The sequence below is a fragment of the Chinchilla lanigera genome, unplaced genomic scaffold (genome assembly GCF_000276665.1).
Source record: "Chinchilla lanigera isolate Chin_1 unplaced genomic scaffold, ChiLan1.0 scaffold00033, whole genome shotgun sequence".
Lineage (NCBI taxonomy): Eukaryota > Metazoa > Chordata > Mammalia > Rodentia > Chinchillidae > Chinchilla > Chinchilla lanigera.
In genome coordinates this window covers 8,158,653-8,182,323 of record NW_004955434.1, presented here as the reverse complement: position 1 = coordinate 8,182,323, position 23,671 = coordinate 8,158,653, and the positions used below count along the sequence as shown (strand labels likewise).

Genomic DNA, 23,671 nt, shown 5'->3' with positions numbered 1-23,671 from the left:
CATTCCATATACAGGAGAAATGATAAGGCATGGAAAAATGGTTCCTTTGGTCCTTAGTCAGCCAAAGGCTGTCTTTTGTACTTCCTAGATTGGTGAGGTAGCACTGTGGATTTTATGTCATTTTCTTTTTTAGTAGAATTTGAAAAGATAATTTTGCTCTTTCCAATTATAGGCTTGTTTTTTATATAGTCATGGCCTATCAGGACTTTGAAGAATCACTTGCATGTCAAGATAATTTACATCTTAACTCCGTGCTATAAACAAAGTGACAAACAGGGAACTTAGAGCTCTGATATCAGCCAAAACATGACCTCACTCATCTCTGTTATACTAAGGAAGGCTTGTGCGTGCCTAAGAGTTGTCCTCAGGACTCTGCATTGTCATAGGGTTGCAATTTACTTGGTGAGTGTCACACTGAGGGGCTCCTGGACATATGTCACAGACACTTCCTTGTGCACATAGAAACGTACCTCACCTAGGAGGCAACAGATAAACACAGACTAGAAATGAAGTTTGTCAGTCTTGATCGCTTGAGAAAAGCCATAGTCAAAATACAAGAATGAGACACAAATAGCTTTTTCCTCAGCCCGCCTGCACATCATCCAGTAGTGGAGTCTGTCGCGGGTCCTCACTGCATGTCACATGATCACAAGAACCAGCTTTTCTCTTTGAGCTACAAAACTTTCAATACAGAAACCAAACTGTCCTCACTTAGGAAGACCAGGAGGGGGTTAGTTTCTAGAAAGGAATCTTCCACAGACGTTTAAGATGAAAAGAAGTGGGACTCTTAGATCCACTCCCTCTCCCAAAACACAGTTCACACACAGTCTGTCCCTCTCTCTCTCTCTCTCACTCATACACACACACACACACACACACCCTACTTGAGATTTAATGAATGCCATGCTTCCCTAATGATGAATGCTGGCAGCGATGCAGAGACAGAAAGCCTACACTATAACCTATCTTTGAAAATGATGATTAAAGATTTAGGTAATTATAGAAAGTTGGCTTATTCCTCTTTTATTTTCCTTAAGTCTGTGCAAAGTTCCTGCTACTTCTTGATGGTTGTTCCAAGACAAATTGGCATATCAGTTTTCAAACTTCTTAAATATTGGAAGTCTGTGATCACAGCATGCTTTATCTCTCTTCTGGCAAATATGAGTTGGGTCACTGGCTTTTGGAACAAAACCTCTTCATGGAGGGATCAACTTCCTGATAACATCTTTAGTGCATCCCACTGACTCCCCCTTACAAGTTGCACATACACATACAAGGAAATTAGTGACATTAGTATGTCTTCTCACCAGCCTAGTCATTGTGAATGGCTCTACTGGAATGAGTAAGTGAATAAATGAATAAATGCATGAAGCAAAAGCATTGTAAACTGGCTTCTTCTAGTCTTCTGTGATCTGCCTCTGATTTAAAATCCGTATGGTCTACAAAACTCCTATGAACATAATTTTCACATTCTAGTATATTTCTTGATAATGAAGGAAGATTGAGAATTAAATCTACGTAGCTGTCTTCAGCTTACTATTAAAAACCTAAAAAAGGATGGGAACCAACTATGTCCCTCCCTTTTCTCCCAGCGCATTCACACCTAATTAATCTGTAGGTCCTTTATAACATATTTCAAGCCTACTCAGTACCTTTCCTCCACCTGAGTTCAAGCCACTATCCCCTCCCATCTCGTCTGTAGCAGCTTTTTAGCTGGTCTCAGCATATTTGATCTTGCAGTCCATGTCTTCCACCAAAAATTCCACCACACTCAGAGGCCCTTTACTCTATTCCACAAGGACCTCCCTTTCAGATATAAATAAGATCATCTCTTTCCTTCTCAGACTCTTTTCCCATGATAGTTGGAATAAAATACAAACTCCTCTTTGTAGTGTACGTGGGCTTCTGGGGTTTGGCCTCAGCTAAATTCACCTCCCACTGCTACCCTTGTTTAATGTGTGCCAGCCACACACGCCTTCTTTTTTTTTTTGGTTTTTTGGTTTTTCTCCGGTACCGGGAACCGAACTCACGACCTTGCGCTTGCCAGGCAGGCGCTTTGCCTCTGAACTAAATCCCCAGCCCCCACACACACGCCTTCTTAATGATCCTAGAAAACAGAGCTCATCTTGCCTCAGGGCCTTTGTGCTGCTGTTCTCAAAACCTTGGGCCTTCACTTCCCATGTCTGTGGTTTTTGTTTGTTTGTTTTTGCTTTGTTTGTCTTTTCTTCACTACTCTAAAACTTTGCTTCTTTAGCTTCACTGTGTTTTTTACCAGACTGTGTATTTTACCATCCACGTATCACTTTCTGAAATTATACTATTCTTTCATTGATTTGGTTTCATTCTACTGCACTGGAGAGCAGAGCAGAAATTATGTAAAGTTGATAATCACCTGCTCCCGTCCCTTACCCGCCAGGGTTTCTGTGGGGGTCTAAGGAGTTTCATGGAATGAACGGTATGGAAAGGAAGGAAGGAGAACCACTACTGCATTGTACTTTCCTGTCCACATTCTCTGCGAACCAGCACACATGAAGGCAGGAGGCATTAATGGTAGCCTCCATATATGCTCTACCACCCAAACAGCTTGATTTGGGTGCCAGGATTTGTTCACATCACATTATTTTCCATTTTTTTTAATTTTAAATAAATTGGTTCTTCATTTTAGCTTAATTTTCATCACACATCAAAAACCAAGTATTAGAATGTCTGTAAAAGGAAATATGTTTTTGTAAGTGCCAAGGAAGTCATTTGGCCCTTGGAAGCCAAGTCAGCCATCTCTATTCTGTTCCCACATTCTGAACAAATCTACCTCATGTTAAGCTCACATGATGTTTTCTTAGTCCCCTCGGATTTTCAGTCAGAGAAGTGAGTCATGACAGTAAGAAGGAAGGATTGAGGTAAAACAGAATCTCTCTTTTTTTTTTTTTTTTTTTCAACTTCCACTTTAGAGCATTAGCATTGCTGCTACACCATAAAACGATTCAAACATGTCAATGTGTTATTTTCTCCAGCAAGTCATATGGAGCCAGAATTCCCAAAGCAAAAGGGCAATAGCCATCCTAGCTTGAGGTGCGACATCACTGATTCTAGAGTGTCTCCGCTCTGACCTAGAACAGCTGTTCTAAGGACAGCCTCTACTCACTTGTTTTCACAGTGTGATCTGCAAGGCACCAGGGTCTTCTCCTTAGTACAGACTTTCAGAGACTTGGCTGCTAAGAGACTATCTTTTCATAAGTGAAAGACTTTTGTTTATTACTGATAAGGAGACTGTCTAGGTGAGCAGAAACCAAGAGGCAAAGTTCTTTAGATGCATCTTCTACTTCTTTTTCTGAGAATGCTTGCTTTTCTGTTTGGCTGAAAGGAGAAAAAAAAATTCTATTTTATCCTTAGAGAAAATGGTTAAGATCATTCTTTTGAATAGATATTTTCCCCTCAGAAACAGAAATTGTGGCCTCTGAACAAATGCAGTATTGAAAGAAACATTTGCACCAGGTAAGCAAGTGCCACAGGTACTTAGACACAGGAATTGGAACTAACTCGGGAGCTGAGTCTGTGGAATTAATGGTATGTTCAACAGAGGGTTTCTTCCACTGCATTGACCAGCATTTGTCAACTACTTATCTTTGCACATTGCTGCATGAGGTACTGGGGATACAAAATGGTAGCAAATATCCAAAGGCTAGTGCTCTTGCCATTTGGAAGAACCAAGAGTCCTTCTCTGATTGTGAGATTTTAAAATATATGCTATTTCCTCTGGTTCACTCCTGTAGTAAACAAATGTTGAGTTTTATCTTCATGAGAAGATGCAGAAAATTCCTTTGTGATTACTGCAATAGAAACCTGACATCCTAAAGATGAAAGTAAAAGCACATATAAATAGTATGTCATTACTGACCAAACCACCACCCAGCTAGTTTCTTTTAAAATTTATGGATTTCAGTGACTTTAAAAGCCATTTGGCAGTAGCTTACAAAAGCACCTGGCCATATTTGGCAGAAAAACTGCATTTGAAGTTCTCAAAGTTCCTTTGGTGTCTTCTAGAGACTTGTATTTGCATTTTGAAACCGAAATGCCTTCTTTTCTCAAGTTTAGCCAGAAATAACACTTTTCTTCTCATTTTTCATCTGGCGTTCTCATTAAACTCTGTTATGAATATTTTCTTGTGTCCAGTGCATTCTGTTGCAGAGCAGATGAACACTATGTCTGACGCCATGCAGAACAATAGGAGGAGTCTTCCCTTTGCCCAGGACCATGAGTGGGCCTACTCATAGTGGCCCGAGGGTGATACCATTGTGGAAACATTTTTTTCACAGCAGAATTTTTACAACAAATGTCTGAGAAGCCGTGCATAAACTTTCTTCTGGTTGATGCTTTTTTGAAAGGAGAATTTGGAAGAATCAGACTTTTCTTCTCTCTCTCCCCATCACATGAGATTCTGAAATAGACAAGCAACTGAATCACAGCCTATTCTGCAATCAGGATTTTCCAGAAAGTTCCAACCCATGCTCCTGTATATTTCTTCTTTCTTACATGCTCTATATGTCCTCCCCTTTTCATTTCCACCAGGGGAAATAGCAATGCCCTGGCCCATCTCAGCACTTAGCAGAAAAGAATATACTTCTCTGCCTGGGGCTTTGCTTACTTTTTTCTTGACAGACAGCCTGCTGCCCATACCCAAATGGAGTCAGTTTTCTCCAGAACACTGTGCTTTCTGTTTCCAAAAACACTTGCTCATTCTAATATATATTTGAGTCATCATTAAAAATCCTTGCTAATCATTCCACTTATACCACCTTCACAGACCCCATTTTATCCTTCTTTTAAGGTGGTCATTCTTGAGTCTTCATCTCATCCAACCCCCCAAATTATTTGCAGTTCATGTTAACACAGCCCCCTCATAAAGATTTAGAAACATTTAGGTTTTCCAAAGTACAGATTTGGCTCTTCGGCTTCTTGGGCACTGAGTCCACGGAGAGGCACACAGCTCTTGGCCAGTTTTGGTTCCTGCTCAGATGGACAGTGTTTCCTTACCCACACTTCCCAGCGGCCGTTTCTTCATTACTGAAAGCTGGTCTTGATTGTCTCAAAAGCCGAATTCAATTTGCAGTTCCCCCAGTAACGTGCTGTGATTCATTTGGGGACAAATCTGGATTGAACAGTGTCCAAGTGTCTCTTTTGTGAGACAGAAGGGAAGTATAAGTAGATACTATAGTCACCCAGATGAGTCAGCCAGGAATTCATGAAGTGATTCATAAATCGTTATAAAGACCACTAAAGTCTACTAAAATGGAGTGCTGTCTGGCTGTACAAAGTGGGGTATTATCATTGGGGGGTTTTTTTAGATGTTAAATCAAATGTGAAATCCTTAAAACTGTGCTTTTCTTTTTAGGTTTTGAAAAGGATTCCTTTCTCCCCCCCGCCACAGTTGGCCAACTGCTAAAGCCATTTTTCATTGATTACTTTTCACAGATGAATTTTAAGACTACCACAGATGATGCCCCACAATTCTTTGGGGAAATAAAAAGTTCCTCCCCAAATCTATCATAGACCAGTTTGTATCCCATTATTTCTACTCTCTGGCAGCAAATCAATAATATTTTTTGTATGGATACAATGAAACAAGCTATTCTAATGCTTTCTTCCTTCTTTGGGAGGTCTATAGGCCTGGTGCAAGAGAGAACAGAAGTATCCAAAATACATACCAGTATTTAATCTAAGTGATCCTGTAAGCATGTAAGTCCTTTGCTTGCAGAGTGCTAGCCCCAGAGCAGTGTCCCATGCTGCTGGCTAGAACTGTTTACATACTTAGCACAGATGAAGAAAAGGAATAAATATTTAAGACATGTGCTTGACTTGCAACATAGTCCATTAGTGAATTTTTTTTAAAGAAATAAACTTGTAAGTTGATGTAGAAATATTTTGGGTTTATTGACAGGGGAAAGAGCCCTAAATGAAAGGAGCTTCCCAGTTAGAAAGACTAAAGGTTTACACCCAACTTGTACATAGAGAACTCCAGTTCAGGACTGAGAAAGTTCACCAAAATGAACTGGCAGTTCTTAGGTTGTTAGATTTTCTTTTTAAAGGGCAGTAAGTTGCTGATCCACCTTTCCACCAGCCCTGATGAGAATGAAACTCTCAGAAGTCCTCTTGTATTACTCCCTTACCCCGCTTGCTTTGCGTTCCAAACAAGAGGTCTTTCTTTCCTCAGTGGGAGAAATTGATATCTCCAGGACTACTGTGTGATTTGGGGCAACTCATTTAAGGACCTGAAGGCCTCCTTTTTTTCTCACCCCCGCAAAAAAATTTGTACTCTGAAGTACACTTCCAGCTAGAACATTCCGTGATTCTATCAATTTGTGAACTCAGTACCCTCCATCCAAGAACCCAGTATCAAGAAATCAGACTCTTACCTAAGACCAAGACTCACTGCTCCAGGTACTGGAAAATTAACCAGAGGAGCAAATATTTTCTATTCCTTGAGACGTAGTTCTCATCTCTAACTAGCCAAGGGAGAAAAATAATCCTTTCTTTTTAAATTTTGAGAACCCTAGGTATTCTAATGCAGTGCTGCAACAGTCTTACACACCCCTCAAGCAGCAGGCCACATGGCAATGTCAGGGATACCCTAAATGTACATTCTGTTTAGATCAGTCATTTCAGAAATGTACATTGATCACCTGAAGTTCCTGGACATTCCTTAAGTGCTTTGATGTTCCTAACTTCAATGTAAAATTCTTCATAATCCACCCAACTCCTGTCTCTTACTTGTTTATGGAGAAACGTACTCTACAGCGCTCATCTCTTCTAGCCCATGACTTAGTTTTCTTACTGAAATAAATTGATTCTCTGCTTCCCCTCACTAAAATATAAATTCTAAAAGGACAGAAACATGTGTCCTTCATCACTCTATTCCTAGAACTTAGACTGTCAGAAACCTGGCTCAGTACATATATCTTGAATGAATAAATAAATATTGTCTCACACTCTAATCCCTGGTGAGAGTTGAGATGTCTTTATTTCACACTTGAAACAGAAGCTGGGAGAAGTTAGGGAATTTATTCACAATTTTCCAGGTAGTAAGCCGGCATCCAAGTCCAGGTGGGTCAGACTTCTAATGAGTTTTTCTTTCTGTATTCAGCTCTTTCTCCTACCATTTGCACACTTCTTGAGCCTTGACAATGTATTTGTCCCTTTTGTGACCCACTTGTGAAGCAGTCTGGGATTGGGGATGGCATTTCCAGGAAGAACATGAGCACTTTAATTCTGGCCCATCCCACTTGAAGGTTGGGGAGCTCAATGATAGCTGAGGACGGGGTAGGGAGAAGAGGAGGAGGGTGTAGAAGGGTGTAGAAAATAAGAAGCATGATCAAGAAATTCTCCCAAGGACTCGTTTTCCAGTGCGTGTATAAGTCAATATTTGCAGAATCCTTTGCAGCCTCCCCTCCCCAAGAGAATCTTTATGAGACTGTAAACCTGTCCCCTTCCCGACTCGCTGTTTTTGTCTTGGTAAGCCATTGCTCATGCTAAGGTTATACAAACTTCACCACCAGTTGAGTGGAAACGCTTGACTCAGTTCTCTGGTTTGCTTTGGTGTGATCTGTTTCTGGTAAGCAGTGGGTTTTTTTTTCTCTTGGTCTGTTATGTGCCTACTTACATAGCAGTCATCTGTTTCAAGGTCTTAAAAAAAAAGTCTTTCAGAAGAAGCTAACGGGGTGTGTGCGTGAAATCTCGGAAATGTCCTCTGCACATCTGCAGTGTGGGATGGGGCTGGGCCTCGAAGAGATTTGGGAAGCTCGCTCTTCTGGCTCTCGCACACACTGTAGCTCGGAATGGAACAGAGTGACATCACCTCGGCCTGAGGTAGCTAGAGAATGAGATGTTCCGTAAGAGAAAAAGTGTAAATAACTACAGTTTATCCTCGGCATTGCAACTTTAGTTTATTTTAGCATCAAGAAAGTTGATTCAACTACTGTGCTTTAAAAAATTCTCAAATTTTAGGGGCAGTAGAATATTCAGAGCACATTCATTTTGATAACAAAGACTGATACTACAGATATAGAGTTGGAAAGTGCAGACACTTACAAGGGAGGTCTGAGCCCTTTCCTCCTTCATGATAGCAAGAAGGGCTCATGTTGCCAAGTGAGCTTCTGCATGCTGTTTGTTAGTTATTTGTTTTGCATTGAGTGGCCTCAGGCTACTTGGTTTCTTGACTTTATTTGGGTTTTGAAATGATTTTTCTGGTGTCTGTCTTGCTAGGAATTGTTAGTGACTGTTTCTGGGTCCTCCCAGGAGCCTTGCGGTTAGCAGTGAGACCCTGTGTCACCCTCTTGTGTTCCTCTTCTGTCCTCCACCTGTGATTTTTATTTACCGTTCCTGCTGTTACCATGCGCTGGTTAACAAGTATCGAAGTTTATAAAAGTTAAATTTAAATTAATAGGTTGTGGGAGATTTTTCAATAAAATACTGCACGGTATTTTTAGGTGGTCACAAAATTCATTGTAGCTGCTGTGCTTGAAAATCAATCCTATTTATATACAGACTTCTTACCCTGGACTGTTTAGTAATGAATTCTCATTTACTTCCTTTTCCCTAGCAATATGTGGATGGCTGTGATCATTTCTTGTCACGTTTCATTTCTCTATAGATGTAAAAATTAAAATTTTTGTATTAATTCTTCTCTTTCCAAATCAAAGCCTATTTTATGTATACATTTTATTTTGCTTAGAATAGTTTATATGTAAATTATGAATACTTTGCGTGAGGTGACATAGTATGTCTTCAAATTGTGTAAAAGGTGACATATAATTTCATTTATTTGAATAACAGAAAATTCTATCTAAATTAGTGAAAAGCAACATGGAGAATCAGTAGAAAGCATAGTGTCTTATTCCCCTAGGTCTCTGAGATAGCCATGATAAAATTGTGATACGCGCTTACCACATTTTTTCCCTTTATTCAATGTCATTATTATATTGGGTAATATTTGTTAGCCAAGAAAGTACGGTCAGAATTTGAAACTTGTGTGAAGGGTTAAATAATAATAATTTGTAATGAGCACATAATTAGAGAATATATATGTATTCTAAGATTTTATACTCCTAAGAATCTTTGCCTTGTTTTTCTTCGTCTACCTTTTCTACTCTTTGTTAATCAAAGCCCTATTTATGAGTCAAATTTATTGTGCTGTGGGGGTGGGGATTGTAGGACCCCCTTTCCCATCACATGAATTGTATCAGGGTCCTGCTGCCTGTGTACTTCAATTTATGAGTCCATGTGTGTCCTGATCCATTCAGTCCTCATTTGGAAGAAGACAGTGGAAGGTACTGGAAGAAAACTATCTAGAGTGTGCTGCATCTATTATTATTCTTTAATGCGGAGATAGAATTAGACAGCAATCAAATTAAAAAAAAAAAAAGAACTGAGAGCAAAGTTGACAATGCAGTTGTGACTCAGGTTGCCTTACTATCTGCCCCTTCTTTACCCCTGGGGACCTTTAAAGGTCCCAGAGATTCCAGGATTGGGTGATAGTCGGGACTCTTTCCCTAAGGGCCACAGTTCCACAACCCCTCATTCCTCTCCCACAACTCAGAGCAACTTTTGAGACATATTAAGGACATGTTCCCCCAGAAAACCACCTCCATATGAAGAATCCCGGCGTATGTGTTTTACTGGATGTTCTCAGGGCAGTGTCAGGATTCATTTTCCGTGTTTTTTCTCAGGGCCATTAGGCACATCTTTTTAGGATAATTCCAATTAGGACGATGTGCTTAGAAAAGTATATATTTACCCAGCACAGGGCACTCAGTTACTATTCTCTCTCAGCAGAGTTAAAATGAAAATAATGAATTAATAGGGATCCTAGAACATCTGGTTTGCTTAAGCCTCCCCTGACTTCCAGAGGTTAATGGATCCAACTCTCCCCCCTTGGTTCCTCCACCTCTGTATTACATAGCCATATCACACCTTGCAGGGGAAGCACAAAAAGAACCCCAAATTTTTCCTACACTTTCTTATACCTGCAACACAAACGTAGAAGTTCTGCTTTATTAGATACTCCGGCTCAGAGCATTGGAAATTAGTTTATAAACTTGCCTGGTTCATCTTCCCTTTTTATCTGTCATCCAGGGCTATATACAAAAGCCAAGCCAAGAGGATTTATTTGTTACTGTGAAATAAGTGATACAGACAGCTTCTGACCTATATGTGTTAGTGTAAAACAAATCCCAGCTTAATAGCTTTGGCAGGGGGCGGAACTAAATAATTCACTGCCGGTATAATTTTCCGCAAAATTATTCTGCTGTTTTATTTCACTGCATCAACAGACTCGCTACCCCTTCCTTTACTGCACTCCTACCGGCCCGTTACTTACATGGCGAGTTGAGCATGGTTTAGTTTCTCTGTGGATGTTACCGAGCTTTAACATTGTTCTCACAAGTACATTTTCCCTTCACTGTTAGAAAGAATACACTGTCCTTTTAAACCTAGTAAGTCAGATCCTGCTGTTTCTCCCTTACAGTCAGATCAGTGTACAGTCGTCTGTTTATTATCCCAGGTTATTTGGCAGTTCTCACACCACCACCCCCAACAGAAACCAGCAGTCTTGTGATTGGCACATGGTCCTGCAAAAGATGTCCTGCAGTGTGTTTTGCTGCCCTGTCAGGAATGTTCTTTGCCAAGCACAGAACCCGTGCAAGTCCTCTTGGCTTCTGGGTTTCAAGCCACACTTGACCTTTGAGGTCTAAGTTAATTTATTATTGGCAAAAGAAAATGTATTGTTTAAAAAGAATAGGATTAGAAAGGGTCGTAATAAGGACTTGTAACACTTCTTGGAGCTCAGATGTGTCTTACAAAATAAAATGTTTATGAGCTAAGTGTAAATGATTCAGAAACATACGGATCAAATTTCCCCTAAAATGCTAACGGATTTCAAAATTAGCCGAAATAGGGCCCTGGCAAAATATGTGCTTTGAATTTCACCAAGCCCAGAGTATTTGAAATGCAATTTAAGGAGCTTGACAAACCCTAGGTTTTCCTTTGTTGCTGTCTTTTATTCCCTTAATATCTCAATTAAGAACTCTGCAGTTGAAAGAAAGAGAGAGGGTCCTGAAAACGTTTTAAAGGCCCTCTTGTCACACTCACGTAGAGCCAGAATGGGGATTTACAATTGGCTCTGGAGCATTTTGTCTTCGCCCCTGCTATTTTATGCCCCTCACATTGCCTTTTATTATTGTTTTTTCCAGGTTTGCTCCTTCTGCTCCATCTCCTCACCACATCAGCCCCCGGAGAGTTCCGGCTCCTTCCTCAATACTGCAGAGAACACAGCCTCCTCACACCCAGCAGCCGTCAGGTCCACACCTGAAGTCCTATCAGCCAGAGACAAACTCTTCTTTTCAGCCAAATGGTATCCACGTCCACGGTCAGCAGGGGACTGGCAGCCCCTTGGGTTTCAAAAAGTGGTGCTGTTGATTTCAATCAAGTGTCTGTGTTATTACGAGTTGCAGGTCTCAGATGTTTTGTTATACATCCCACATAAGCCTGTAGAATTTTCCTTTATAGACATGAAATCCTATAGTGTTTTCCTGCCTTTGGCCCTAAAATGGCATGACTTAAAACACCCAATCTGGTCAGTTCAAGGGGATGATCAGGTCATGGACCTGTGTTGTGACACCACAAGGATAGGCTGTAGCAGCATCACCCCATTCCTAAACAATTGATAGCCCATCTGAAAGGGACCACTGGACTTGTTGTGTCCATGTGCACCTCCTATGCCAGGTCTTCGTCCCCATTCTCGTAAGCCAGATCCTGTCATCCCTCAAGGGTCAGAGGAAATGATACCCGCTCCCTGAAGCTGCTCCTGGTCCCCAATCTGATGTCATCTCTTCTCACTTTGAACTCTGTTTGCATCTCAACCTGTATCTCCCTCCTAGAATTTTGCTCTGTGTACCTTGTCATTTACTTATCTGTGAGTAAATGTATCTTCCCTCTTAGTGAGTACACTTCTTTTGAGGGCAGAATTCTCTTCGGGAATGTAACACAGTTCTTCATATACGGTAGCCAAGACAGATTCTTGTTAGGTACGTAGAGGAAGAAAAGAAGATAATGAACCATGAGAAATCACAATAGGTTTTAAAATGTGCCCATCTTATTTTTAATAAGCAACATTCACAGAGAACTAAGTCTGGTTTGGCTTCTTTATTTAAACCTATTTCACCCATTCAGGTGTATATCCTACTAGATGTCCACAGGAAGTTGAAATGCCAAATCATACAGACTATGAAAGTCTTTTTGCTTCTGGGGCAGTCGGACCTTCTACACAAGCAGAAGGGCTACCATCTGTTTAGAATGAGCATTTCAACTCCTAAAATATATGGCTCTTCCATCTGTCTCTTGCCGATTTCTGATTTTTTTCCATATGAGTTATTATTTGAAATTAATGAGTGGTGTTCTAATCCCATCTAAAGCAGTGTTCAAACTAAGTGTTGATAACTTCCCAAGATGGCAGCATCAAGCAATACAGCAGAGTTAGATTTGGATAAGAGCGTGAAAGGAGAATCCTTAGCCGCAAAGAGGAGGTAATGTAAAGACAGTGGCTGCCTGTAGGAAATGTGAGAAAGCACTGGAAAGCCAGGGAGGGCCACTAGCTCTGGCTCAAGGTTCCATCCATCTCCCCGCTTCCCCACCTATCTATTGTACCTAAGCAAACCCCGTCCCCCGGACCCCAACAAAACTTAAAGACTTCCACCATTCTTCAGACCTACAGTAATTTTTACCATCTTCTGTTTATACATTTCTTCTGAATCTTTTGTTCTGTACTTACTCAAAATCTTGAGTGCCTGATATGCACAAGGCAGCGTATGTGTGAGGAAGATAAATAGAGCCCTCTTCCTTCTGCAGCCAACCCCCCAGCAAACTCCAGCAGTGTGTCTATTGTGGAGGACACTCAGGGCCCCTGGGGTGGAGCCCCTGAACCTCTCTGGGAAGGAGTGGACAGCATGAGTACAAGATCTGCAGAGTACAGAGTAGGTTACTGACTCGAAGCACACACTTTTCTACCTTCCCTTTTTAACAGGGCACATCTCACAGTCAGTGGCATCATATAATTGGTAGTGAATTTTATTTCTGGTGTTATAGAGACTAATGGAGCATTTCACAGTCAATGGTGTCATAGTTGCAACGAAATGCATTATAATCTACTTTGATTATAACTGTGAAATAAATTTTTAAAAATTTGAAAAGTAACACATTCAAAAAAAATTGAAAAGAAATTTGCTAAAATATTAATGGTTTTGTATCAAGGAAGTAGGATAATGGGTGATTTCTTTTTCTATGTTTTTCTCCTACTTTTTAAAATTTTTTTTGGAAGGGAAGTTTGGAATTAGACCAATTCAAGTGCAAGTACAGTCAGCTGTGAACTCTGACTCTGGAGAAATTGTTGAGGCTCAGTTCACAGTGGGGAAGATTTCATCTGCCTTATCTAAGGGTTGTTATCAAATTTGATAAGAACAGCCCACCTAGTGCAGAGTAGGGGCTTATTTAATGTAATTCTCTTCCTTGTATTCTCTTCCTTTCTTTATTAGACTCTTTGAGAACAAGGACTATGTTTGTAAGTTGCTCCAGGCCATGCATAATACTTAGTGCAGAGTGCACATTCGATAAATATTTCCTGAATAAATAAATCACACTTTCTCATTCAACAAAGGAATAATGAAATAGGACAGAGTAGATGGGATCTCCCCTATCATATGGGTAAAATACTCTTTTCCACCTTTTCTCTTTTCAGTTAAATAATAAATATGCTGTCAACCTGAAGTTGTTGAGACTTTTTTTAACTTTCACTTTTTTTAATTGGTAAAAATTCTCAAGGCCAGCGAGAAACTGCTAACATCAGCCTTAAGTTAGGCAAATAGGATAGTTAGGCAAATAAGGAAATTATGGCTCCCTCCAGGAAGACAGGCAAGTAATTCTGTGATGGGCTTGTAAAAGAAATGTTCAATGGGTAAGGGGTAGGGAAATATGCAGCCTTACTCTCTCCATAAGCGTTTTTCTGAAATGCTTCTGTGGAACTTTCTAGACACAAGCATTTCCTTAGAAAGAGAATAAGATTTTCTATTTTTCAAGTGAGTGTTAGAGGTCTAGGGGTTAGGGAGATTTTGTTAATGAGCTGTGTTTACTGGCTGTGTCTTTTTTTGCTTTTGTTGGATGGGTTTGCTGCATGGAGCTACATAGCATCCTGGTGTCTGGCAAGTCCACTCCCTAGTGAAACTTGAATTTTAAGTCCTAAAAAGTGTTAAGGTTTATACTGTGATAGCTGCAGTGAGAGTTTGTTCTGTGTTTCAGAACATTCAAGGTTTTAATAAGTGGCATCACCCCATCTCCTCTGTGCTCCCTGCAGTAGGTAGTGGTCAGGGAAAAAGGTCATCACTGTATTTTTAGAGATGGGGACTGAAATATGTAAGAATATAAAACGTGTAGACATTGCTACCTGGTTGAAGTCCACAGGCACCTTTCAACTGAGGTCCACACTTCCAAGCCACATTCTTAATCAGTCTGTGTCTAAATCAAAGGCATGCTGAAGTAAATGTGTACTTACCTATTCCATAGGGAAGAGTTGATGCCTGTATGTAGATGCTGATCCATTACACAGAGCCATAGAAGGTTAAATGCAGAGGGCTTTGTTCTTATTGTGAGGAGCAAGGTGAAGTCCCTCAAGTTTGTGAAGCATATGATATTAAGCTCTGCTATAGGTCTTTTCATTAAGATGTATTTCTTAAAAAATTCTTACAAGTGTTACAGCTTTGGTTTTCCTCAAGTTTCTTCACCTCTATTTTATTGATTCTGCATCTACTTCTTCCATTTATATTGGATTCATTAGTAAGATGGACAAGGTATTCTTTCTTTTTAACATTTGAATGTTTGTAGCATTTATCTCTCTCTATTTGGGTGATATCTCTAAGGAACTTCGTAGTACATTTTAGTCTTTATTTTAGATGTATAACATAGGAGTACTCTTTCTAATCCTTCAACTTGTTCCTTGGTCTTTTCTTCTTTGCTAGAACAATACTCTTGCCCAGGCAAGCTTCCGAATTTTGCCTGGATGAGTGGCCCGATGGTGTACATTTTGTTACGGTACTAATTTCTTTTTAAAGGCCCTATTCACTGCAGGTTGTTCAGATGCCATGAGAGTTCTGAAAATACTAGAACAGCATTTTCACGACTTTCCTGCTTTGGGGCCTACCAAGGGGAGGCCAAGTGCAGTTCAGCAAATGTTTATTGGTCACCTTCTATATGCCGGGCAAACATGAAAATCATTTAATCAGTACACTATGGTACGTGCAGTCTTAAAGATGTAAAAGGCCCCCCGTGTATTCAGAGGAAGATGTCAGAGAAAGGTGTGTAGAAGTGACACTTGAATAGAGTTCTGAAGATAAGTAGTGCATGGGGCAGGTTGAAAGGAGAAAGATATTCCAGGCAGAGGAGAAGCAAAGGTATGGGGAATAACACAAGTGAAAGCACACACAGAGAAGAGAGCCAAAGGGAGATTGTGTATGGCAGAAGTCTACAGGTTAAGACTTCCACTAGAGAGAGAGAACGATGGAACGAGGAAGGCCAGCCCACAAAGGGATTCCGTGCCATGCACAGAGAGATACTACACAAGGAAGTCAGCCTGGTATTTTATGAAAGTCAAGTAGAGGTCTATATAGAGAACAGAAGTGTGACAGCAGAAGAATTAAGCTTTACCTGTCATGATTACATGGGGCTGTATGTATAAACACCCAATAAAATGAATTAAATAGAGTTCAATTCATTCAGATACCACTGGTAAATCAGAGAATGATATCCGAATAATATGGAATTGTGCTTATAAACACAAAGGTATTTTTTGGCAAGGAAAGCTAGAATAGCAAGAGAAGTAGAAAACCAAAAATCTTCAGCATAACTACTACAGAGGCAGGAGCCCTTCAGCTCTGTTTCAATAAAATGTGAAATAAGCACAATTCAGGGAGCTCTCTCGGGAAGGAGATACACACCCAGTCCAGCATGGTCCTCAGCTCACGGCAGCTCACACTCCTTCCCTCCTTTGCGCTGGGCTTCCTTACACCTGTTATCACAGTACCTTCAAGCAAACATTTTCAGTCAACTGTTTTGTGCATTTTTAGTGACCACCCAAGACCTACAGCTGCACTGAACTGGCTGCCCTGGCTGCCAAAATTACCTCTTAAATATTTTGTTGCTGTTGTAGCTAGAAGGTTGTATAGATTTTGAGTGGTCTGTTTCAGTCCTGGTTTCCCAAAGATCCTGCTGTTGTAAACACTTGTACGGAGCAGAAGTCTTTCCAGAATTTTTTTATCGTGTTGCACCAGCAACACTGATATCCAGGTTTGCTCTTCTTGCATGACAGGAAGTCTCACAGGAAACCATAGTGGGTAGAAGAGCATCCCCACTGACTGAACAGTGTCTAGGCCTCCTGCCATTTTCTGTCTTGCCGTTCAATGGGGAACTCCTGTCCTCTGGGTAACAATATGAATGCTGGCATTCTACACATCTGATCTTAGTTTTAGGCAAAGAGGAGAGGGAAGGGCAAGTGACAGATGTACCCCAGGCTTAGTCACATGACTGCGGTCAGATGGATACATTAGTGTGTCGCCTTGCTTAGCACAGCTGAGGCTCTGTTAATGATGTTTACTGGGCAGGAACACTGCGGGTCTGCCACATGCTGTCTGGGGTCATTTTCTAATCTGTAAAATGGGACCACTGTTACCTGTCTGATCTTTTTTGAGAGTTCTGCCCTTCTTTATGCCCCTGTCCTTTCTCTTGGGTTTCTGCTGCTTGCTTTTATTTGTACTCCTCTGATATTTCCAGTTGCTAACACAAAGACTTCTATCATCCATGGTCTAGTTATTAGATTTCATTAGGAAAACACCATGAGGCAAGCTCCTCGGCTCAGGCTGTTTGATATCAACGCAGCAGCAGTGGGAAGTAGGAGCCTTCCCTGTGGGTCACAGCTCCTGTGGTTTCTAAGCTGTCTTTCTCATGATTTAAAGCATGCCCTGCCCGTGGGCCCCAAAGAAGCAGGCCAGTCAGCTCCCAGACAATGGTGGCATTTTCCCACCGCAGTATGAAGCTGTAAGCTTGTCAACCCAGTTCAGATTGACTGCATGGGGAAACAAAGGGTTTCCAGCCACCAACAGGCATCGAAGAACAAAACACATTGTTAATGGCTTTCCCTACTGGAGAACCAAAGTATCCTTCAAACTATAGAAATCGCAGAGCAATGATATTTAAATGGAAATGAGGTGGCAGGTATGGGTTTAACTAACTTCTTCCTCCGGGCTGGCTGTTTGCTCATGGCGATTGTGCAATGGTCCTTTCCAGGAAGAGCCATTTGGGTTATTGCCATGACTGATCTCATTGCTGGAGATTTATAGTGTTAAATATTTAAAGGTTAGTTTTTAAAGGCAAATTCTAAAGACAATAAACATAAAGTTTTCCGCAGGAAATTTAGTCACAACTGCATATATGAGGTTGTGAAACACTTAAAACTCGTAAACTTGAAAATTGTATTGCTTAGAACTTGAGCGTGTCACAGTTCCTTGAAGTCTCAGGAAGACATATAGAATGGATCGTACATCAGCAGTGTCATAGGCTTTGCTAAGGAAGTGTGACATGTTCACAAGAAAATGAGCCAGTGAATGTGGTTTATGCTATTCGGATGTTATCATCAGCAGCCATAATCAAGAATAATTTTCAGTATCAGATCTGATGATATTAATGCCTATATAGTACTACAGATTGATGATTAGATTCAGAGAAACTCTTAATTACTCTCATATACTTAATTGCTACAAAATTACCCCAAGAACAGTTTTACATAAGTAGTACTTGATAAATTCTGACAGTGTGCTAATTCTAAAACAACAAAAGTTAAATTTAGGCGTGTATGTGAGTTACAGGCAGCATTTTAACATGCTGGGATTCCTGGGTTTAAGAGGGTCACGTTGAACTGAGAGCCATTTGAGTAATTAATTATGGAAATGACTAAACTACAAGTCATCTCCATATGTAATCTGAACATTTGAAGCATCTGAACTCAGAAGTGTGTAGCAGCGTGCCACACACACATACACACACACACACACAGATTAAACCCACCAGATTAATGTTTCATGCTTCATCAATAAGGATACTAAGGTGATTAAGTCAACTAACAGTTGATAAAATATGTTTCCTCAGGACAAGGAGTATAACCTCACATCATACTTTGCACACAGTAAGTGCTTAATAAATGTTTGTTGATCAAACATGAATGAGTAGAAAGAAGAGAAAGACAAGGTAAAAGACATCTGGTTGTACTTCTTAGATGGAGTGGTGGAGTCAGCCACTGACAAAATTGGGCCTTCCTGCCAAGCTCTGGGGTGCTGTCTTTGTTCTGAGCACACTCTGCCCATTCCCCAGAGTCCCTCTTTAGATTCCCAGTGTTGACAAGTTGCCTGAGTTAAAGTCACTCTAAAGGAAGTACAATGACCTAGTGATTCATTTGCACTTGAAGATACATTTACTGTAGGGCCCCTTCCCCATGAGTATTTGCATTTTAAGAGGCTATCCAAGATGGAGCTGGTGCTGAATACCCACTAGTGAAATTCTTGGTGGTAGCCACCCTACGGAAGTGGTTATTTTGAGACAGTCCCTGTACCCATAGGTACAAGTCACTTGTTTCAAAAGCAGTTTTAGTTTTCAAAGCCTTTATAGCCATTAGGTTACATAATGGATTCCAGTTCAGGTCTGCCATCTGCCCACCTCCAAATGCCTTTTCTGTACCATTCTGTGTCCCTCTCTCTGTCCCCTTGGATGCATCACAGTCTCTTCAGGTAGTCTCTCTCCTAAGATGTGATCAGCAAGGGATTATGTATCGTGCCATGTTTTCACAAGCACGTTTGTGCTGGGGGAAACTTCGGAAGCCTGATTACTAAATCAACAAACCCGAGTTCCTGAGCCCTTAGCATAGTCTTCAACTACAGTATGAGAATTTTTACTGACTTTTTAAATTATTAAGGAAAGCTTTTACCCGCTCTTTTTTCTGAAGTTCTTGTGGAACAGAAGCTCTCAGCCATATTCTTACCCTAGTTCCATTGTCCAAAGGCAATGACTATTTAGAGACCTATGAGCATTCTTTTACACCTTTTAAAATGCTTATAGAAATGAAATAAATATGAGTATATGTACTTACATATACATGTATGTATAAATGTAGGCTTATTATAAATGTTCTCATATTCTGTATTTTGCTTAATGACTTATTTCATTAACTTTGTAAAGTATATGCCTTTTTTCCATGTCATCGTTCTTCTGAAGAGAAATTGTAGGATTAATAGATACGCACATTTTAAAGTTGGACAGGTACTGCCATATATGTCTTTACAAAGGCTGTACTGATTTAGACTCTCACCAGCAGTGCACTGGCTTGCCCCTTTCCTCCCACTAGACCAAATTTTAAATGCTGACAATGTGTACAGCAAAGATTGGTAATTTAATTTTTCCTTTAGTTATGTGATTGAATGTCTTTTCGTATTTTAATTTAACATTAACAACAACTGTAATAATAACAGGGATTAAATGACAGGAACTATGACTTAGGTCTTTATATTATTTATTAAGTAGTCCACCTGCTCTTATCCCCTGCAGGTTATGTTGTGTCATTTGGAGGATAGCAGTTGTTTTCCTAATTGGAAAATGTATAGAAGAAAAAGAAATATACAGAAAAATCTCCATTTCATCAACTGTTGTTACTTCTCTGTCCCTTAAAAACACAGATATAAAAAAAAAAAAAAAACACAGATAAGAGTTTAATGACCATTATAGATTTAGTGCTTTTTCATGAAGAAATAATGATATTTTCCAAAAGCAGATATTCTGTCTCACACCTAAAACTTATGAAATTTGGCCTCTAGTGAATGAGAACATTTAAAAATCAATTACATATTTTTCTTATGCCTTTACCTTACAGACTTGTTGAACTCTTCAGGGCTGAACCTGTTAGGGACAACCTGAATCTAATAATTCTCGTATTTGTAATCTTTATAAATATGATAAATAATTGATGGTATAGAAGAAAAATGTGAAGATTTGTGAGTGGCACTTCTTTAAAGGGAGAAAATGGAAAGCTGTATATCAGGAACACCTAGGTTACTGGTAGTGAGACCACTATGTTACTAAAACAGAAAAAAACAAAAACGAAACCCTAGAGGTATCCCCACTGAGCGCATCTCATCTGACCACCTTGTTGCTAAACCATTCTGGCTCCCTTAGAATGTGCTGTTGGTTTGTTTGAACAGCTCTCAGTGCTGTCTCTATATATTGTAGGACTGGACCCTCCCTAACCAGCCTGTTCTGACTAAACCCTCCATTTCAGTCTCTTGAAAGATTTTTGAGAACCAACCTTATAAGAGGCAAGTCTATGAAATGAAAACATGAAGGCATTTTTCTAAGTCATTCAAGCATAACCAGCAGCTCTTTCCTTTTCACATTCCTTCACCAAACCCAACCTCTTATCACACATCCCAAAGCAAGTTCTCAGATTTCCGTGTCATTATCGCAAAATTACTTAGGGAATCTGGATAGTCCAATGATTAACCAAAATCCTTTGAATCTTGGATCTAGGCTGATAAAGCATTTTTATCAATACAAATAAGGGCAGCAATGCTGCCTACACTTACAGTACATTGTGTTTTATAAATTGCTCTTATAGACATAATTTTATCAGGGCCTGGTAGCTATATAGAAACTATTCAATAAAACCCTCCTTACAGTCCTGGGAAGAGAGAAGGAAATACATTGTTAACCCTATGTAGAGATGGAGAGTAATTGAGAAAGTTGTGTGATGTTGAAATAAGTTTCCTAAAAGAACAGAGGGTGCTCTGTGGGTGGATTTAGTAGCTCAGTTCTCGTTGCAGCTATTTTTCTCTGACTTCAGGTTTGGTGGCACCCAGCAGATGAAGGTGATTCGCAGAGCAGCAAAACTCTCCAAATCACTTGGACAGAGCACATCATATTTTCATCATCTTCATTTTTCTGTCTCCAATTAAAAAAAATTAGAGATGGAAAGGAAAGTCACATTTCCTCAACCTTGGATAAACTATAGTATATAAGATTCATAGTTCAGAATCCTTGAACTCTGCTGTGATCCTTCTCACCATCAATATTTTCACCAAGGGCTCTATGTGCAGTGTTATTCAATCATTCATTCATATATTCATCTCCTATGAAGTACCAAGTCCTGTTTGGGCTGGTAAAGCTGCATAAATGGAGAAAACAAACTTAAGGCCCTTACCTATTTTGAGTGTGTATTTATCTAAATTGTGTGCAGTATTTGTTAGTAGGTACGTTTCTTGGCAAGCAAAACCTCTGAGCTCAACAGTCAAGACAGTATTCCTTGGGGTCCATGGAAGCATGTCATCTATTTGTGTCCCATAGCACTTGACACATTTTGAGATACCTCTCACATCCCTACAAATCAAGAGTTTTGTGTGCAGTAGAATGAGATTAATAGGAAAGGAAGGACCTTGTGGATTAGATGCATTCATTAGGGTGATACAACCAGTGGCATTGAGGAAAAGTGATTATTAGCAAGAAGGGTGGAAGAAATATGGTAGATCATAAAATGGATTCTCAGATTAGTAATAAGTGTCCACAAAACAAGATAAGAAGGTCAGTTTCCTAAAAAAAAAAAAAAAAAAAGGCCAGTTTCCTGATGGGCAGTTCGAAGGAGGTAACAGAAATCCTAAGGTCCAGGGACATTTGTCAGGTTCCACCAATGCATTATCCATTCTCCTACTTCAAATCCACAAATACGGGTTTCTGTACTCTTTTACCTTGAGCCCAGATTAAATTTCAAAATAATGTTTGAGACAGTAGATTTTGCAGAAGACTAAAAGTATGTAGAAGAGATTTAACTATAAGATAGGGATTCCGTGGCAGAAATAATTTAAGTCATTAGGTTATTGGCAAGAATGAGACAAAGCCCACTGTTAGAATGCTTGAAAATTGTGTAATCACAGATTCGGAGTCAGTGAAGCAAGGAGTCACATAGCTAGTAAAGTGGTTGTAATGTGGGAGACTGATCATAGCTAGACAACAGAAATCTAGGCCACAGGGTCTATTTGGGGTGAACGAGGAGTCCAAGACTTCAGAGTTATTCAAATGAAGTTACATGATTTCACTTTGACCAAGAATTTACATATGAGAGAAAGATTTTGCGGGGAGATGGGCAGTCCAGTCATCATGACCCAGATCTGTTGAGAGTGTAATTCAAGGTCACTTTAGGACAATCATTATCATTCTGCCTTCAAGGGCCCCGAGGTCTAGCTGAAAGGGTCGGGGCCCAGCAAGAGGAAGAGATGCCCACTGAAAGAGCTTCCCTTCCCCATTTCAGATGGAATCAGAGCTCTTCTGCTTTTTTTTCCATTGGGATTTCATTTGAAAAATTTTCAGGTGTTTATAAATCGTTTCACAATGTGCTTAGATCCTCTTAAACTTTAGTGTAACAAATGTCTTATTAAACACACGTAAATGCTGGGCCCTTCCTCCACAGTCTCTGGTTCAGTCAGACTTCCTGAAAGGAGAGGAAAATCTAACAAACCTGCCAGGGTGGAGCTGATGCTGGTGGTACCCACCCTATTATGAATTTCATGCCTAGACCCCAAGTATAGGATTCTGGGCCCCTCACCATGGTTCCCCAGTCAGCCATGATCCAAAGGAAGTAATTCAGCTGTGGCTGAGGAAGTGAATACTTTCCAGCTTCTTGTTTTCTTTCTTTCCTCTTGAACTCCTGCAAATCCTGCACAAACTAAAAGCCATACAAAACTAGCATGGCCTTCATGAAAATACTAAGGCAGAGCATTAAATCTTTGGGTTTTTTTTTTTTACACACTTTTCTTTTCTTTGGGTCCAAGTACCCCTGAGTCAGAGTTGGTTATAGATCTCATGGAAAGTATCCTTATACAATTATAGGCAGATGTACCTTAAATTCAGAGAAAGTAGGAATATAAGTAGCGCTAGGTTCGTAATAACAACAGTGTGGCCTAGAATTTTTAGCGAGTTTCACTGCTGACAACATATTTTCATATTTATTATTTCTATAGTCCTTACTCAGTAATGGGCACACAAGCAACAGGTGTCCCATTCATGAAAAAATGCCGAGCTCATTCTCATCAGCCTAGATCAGTGTGGAATCTTAGCTTCATACTGCTGTTAGATGCAGAATGTCCAAGGGATCTACCCTTTTTGACCTTCATTTCCAACCTTACTTACATCCAGGATTTTTGAATCTTTGGGTATGATCAGCAGGTGCTATAGACTGTGGGTCCAGCTCATGCACAGCGGATCACTGAATCCCTTCCATTGGTTCCCTCTGCATCTTCTTCCTACTTTGAAGATTCTGCTTCTACATGAGTATTATTATTCTCTTTGATGAATAAGGAATCATATGCTCTGAGGGAACACATTATGGTTTAAATTTCAAATGTCTAACAAGAGACACATGTGTTCAAAAGTGGGACTTTTGGAAGCTGATTGGACCATGAGGTGCTGGTTGATGAGTGTGTCGAATGTGCTCTCAGGAGGTGGGCTTGGTTGGAGGAGGTCACGTAGGTATGTCCTGGAAGGCTACATTGTCCCT

General features: G+C 40.1%; 1 protein-coding gene across 12 annotated transcripts in view; it reads left to right on the top strand.

Annotated features, from left to right (window-relative positions):
• Positions 1 to 23,671, top strand: part of Glis3 (GLIS family zinc finger 3) — a 440,925-nt gene that overhangs the window by 399,566 nt on the left and 17,688 nt on the right. For 11 of the 12 annotated variants that reach the window (XM_005388624.2, XM_013516325.1, XM_005388635.2 and 8 more), the window contains one exon: positions 11,241 to 11,416. In XM_005388624.2, the coding sequence (XP_005388681.1) occupies positions 11,241 to 11,416 (176 nt within the window). The remainder of the gene's footprint in view (positions 1 to 11,240; positions 11,417 to 23,671) is intronic. The other variant, XM_005388628.2, reaches the window with a different exon arrangement.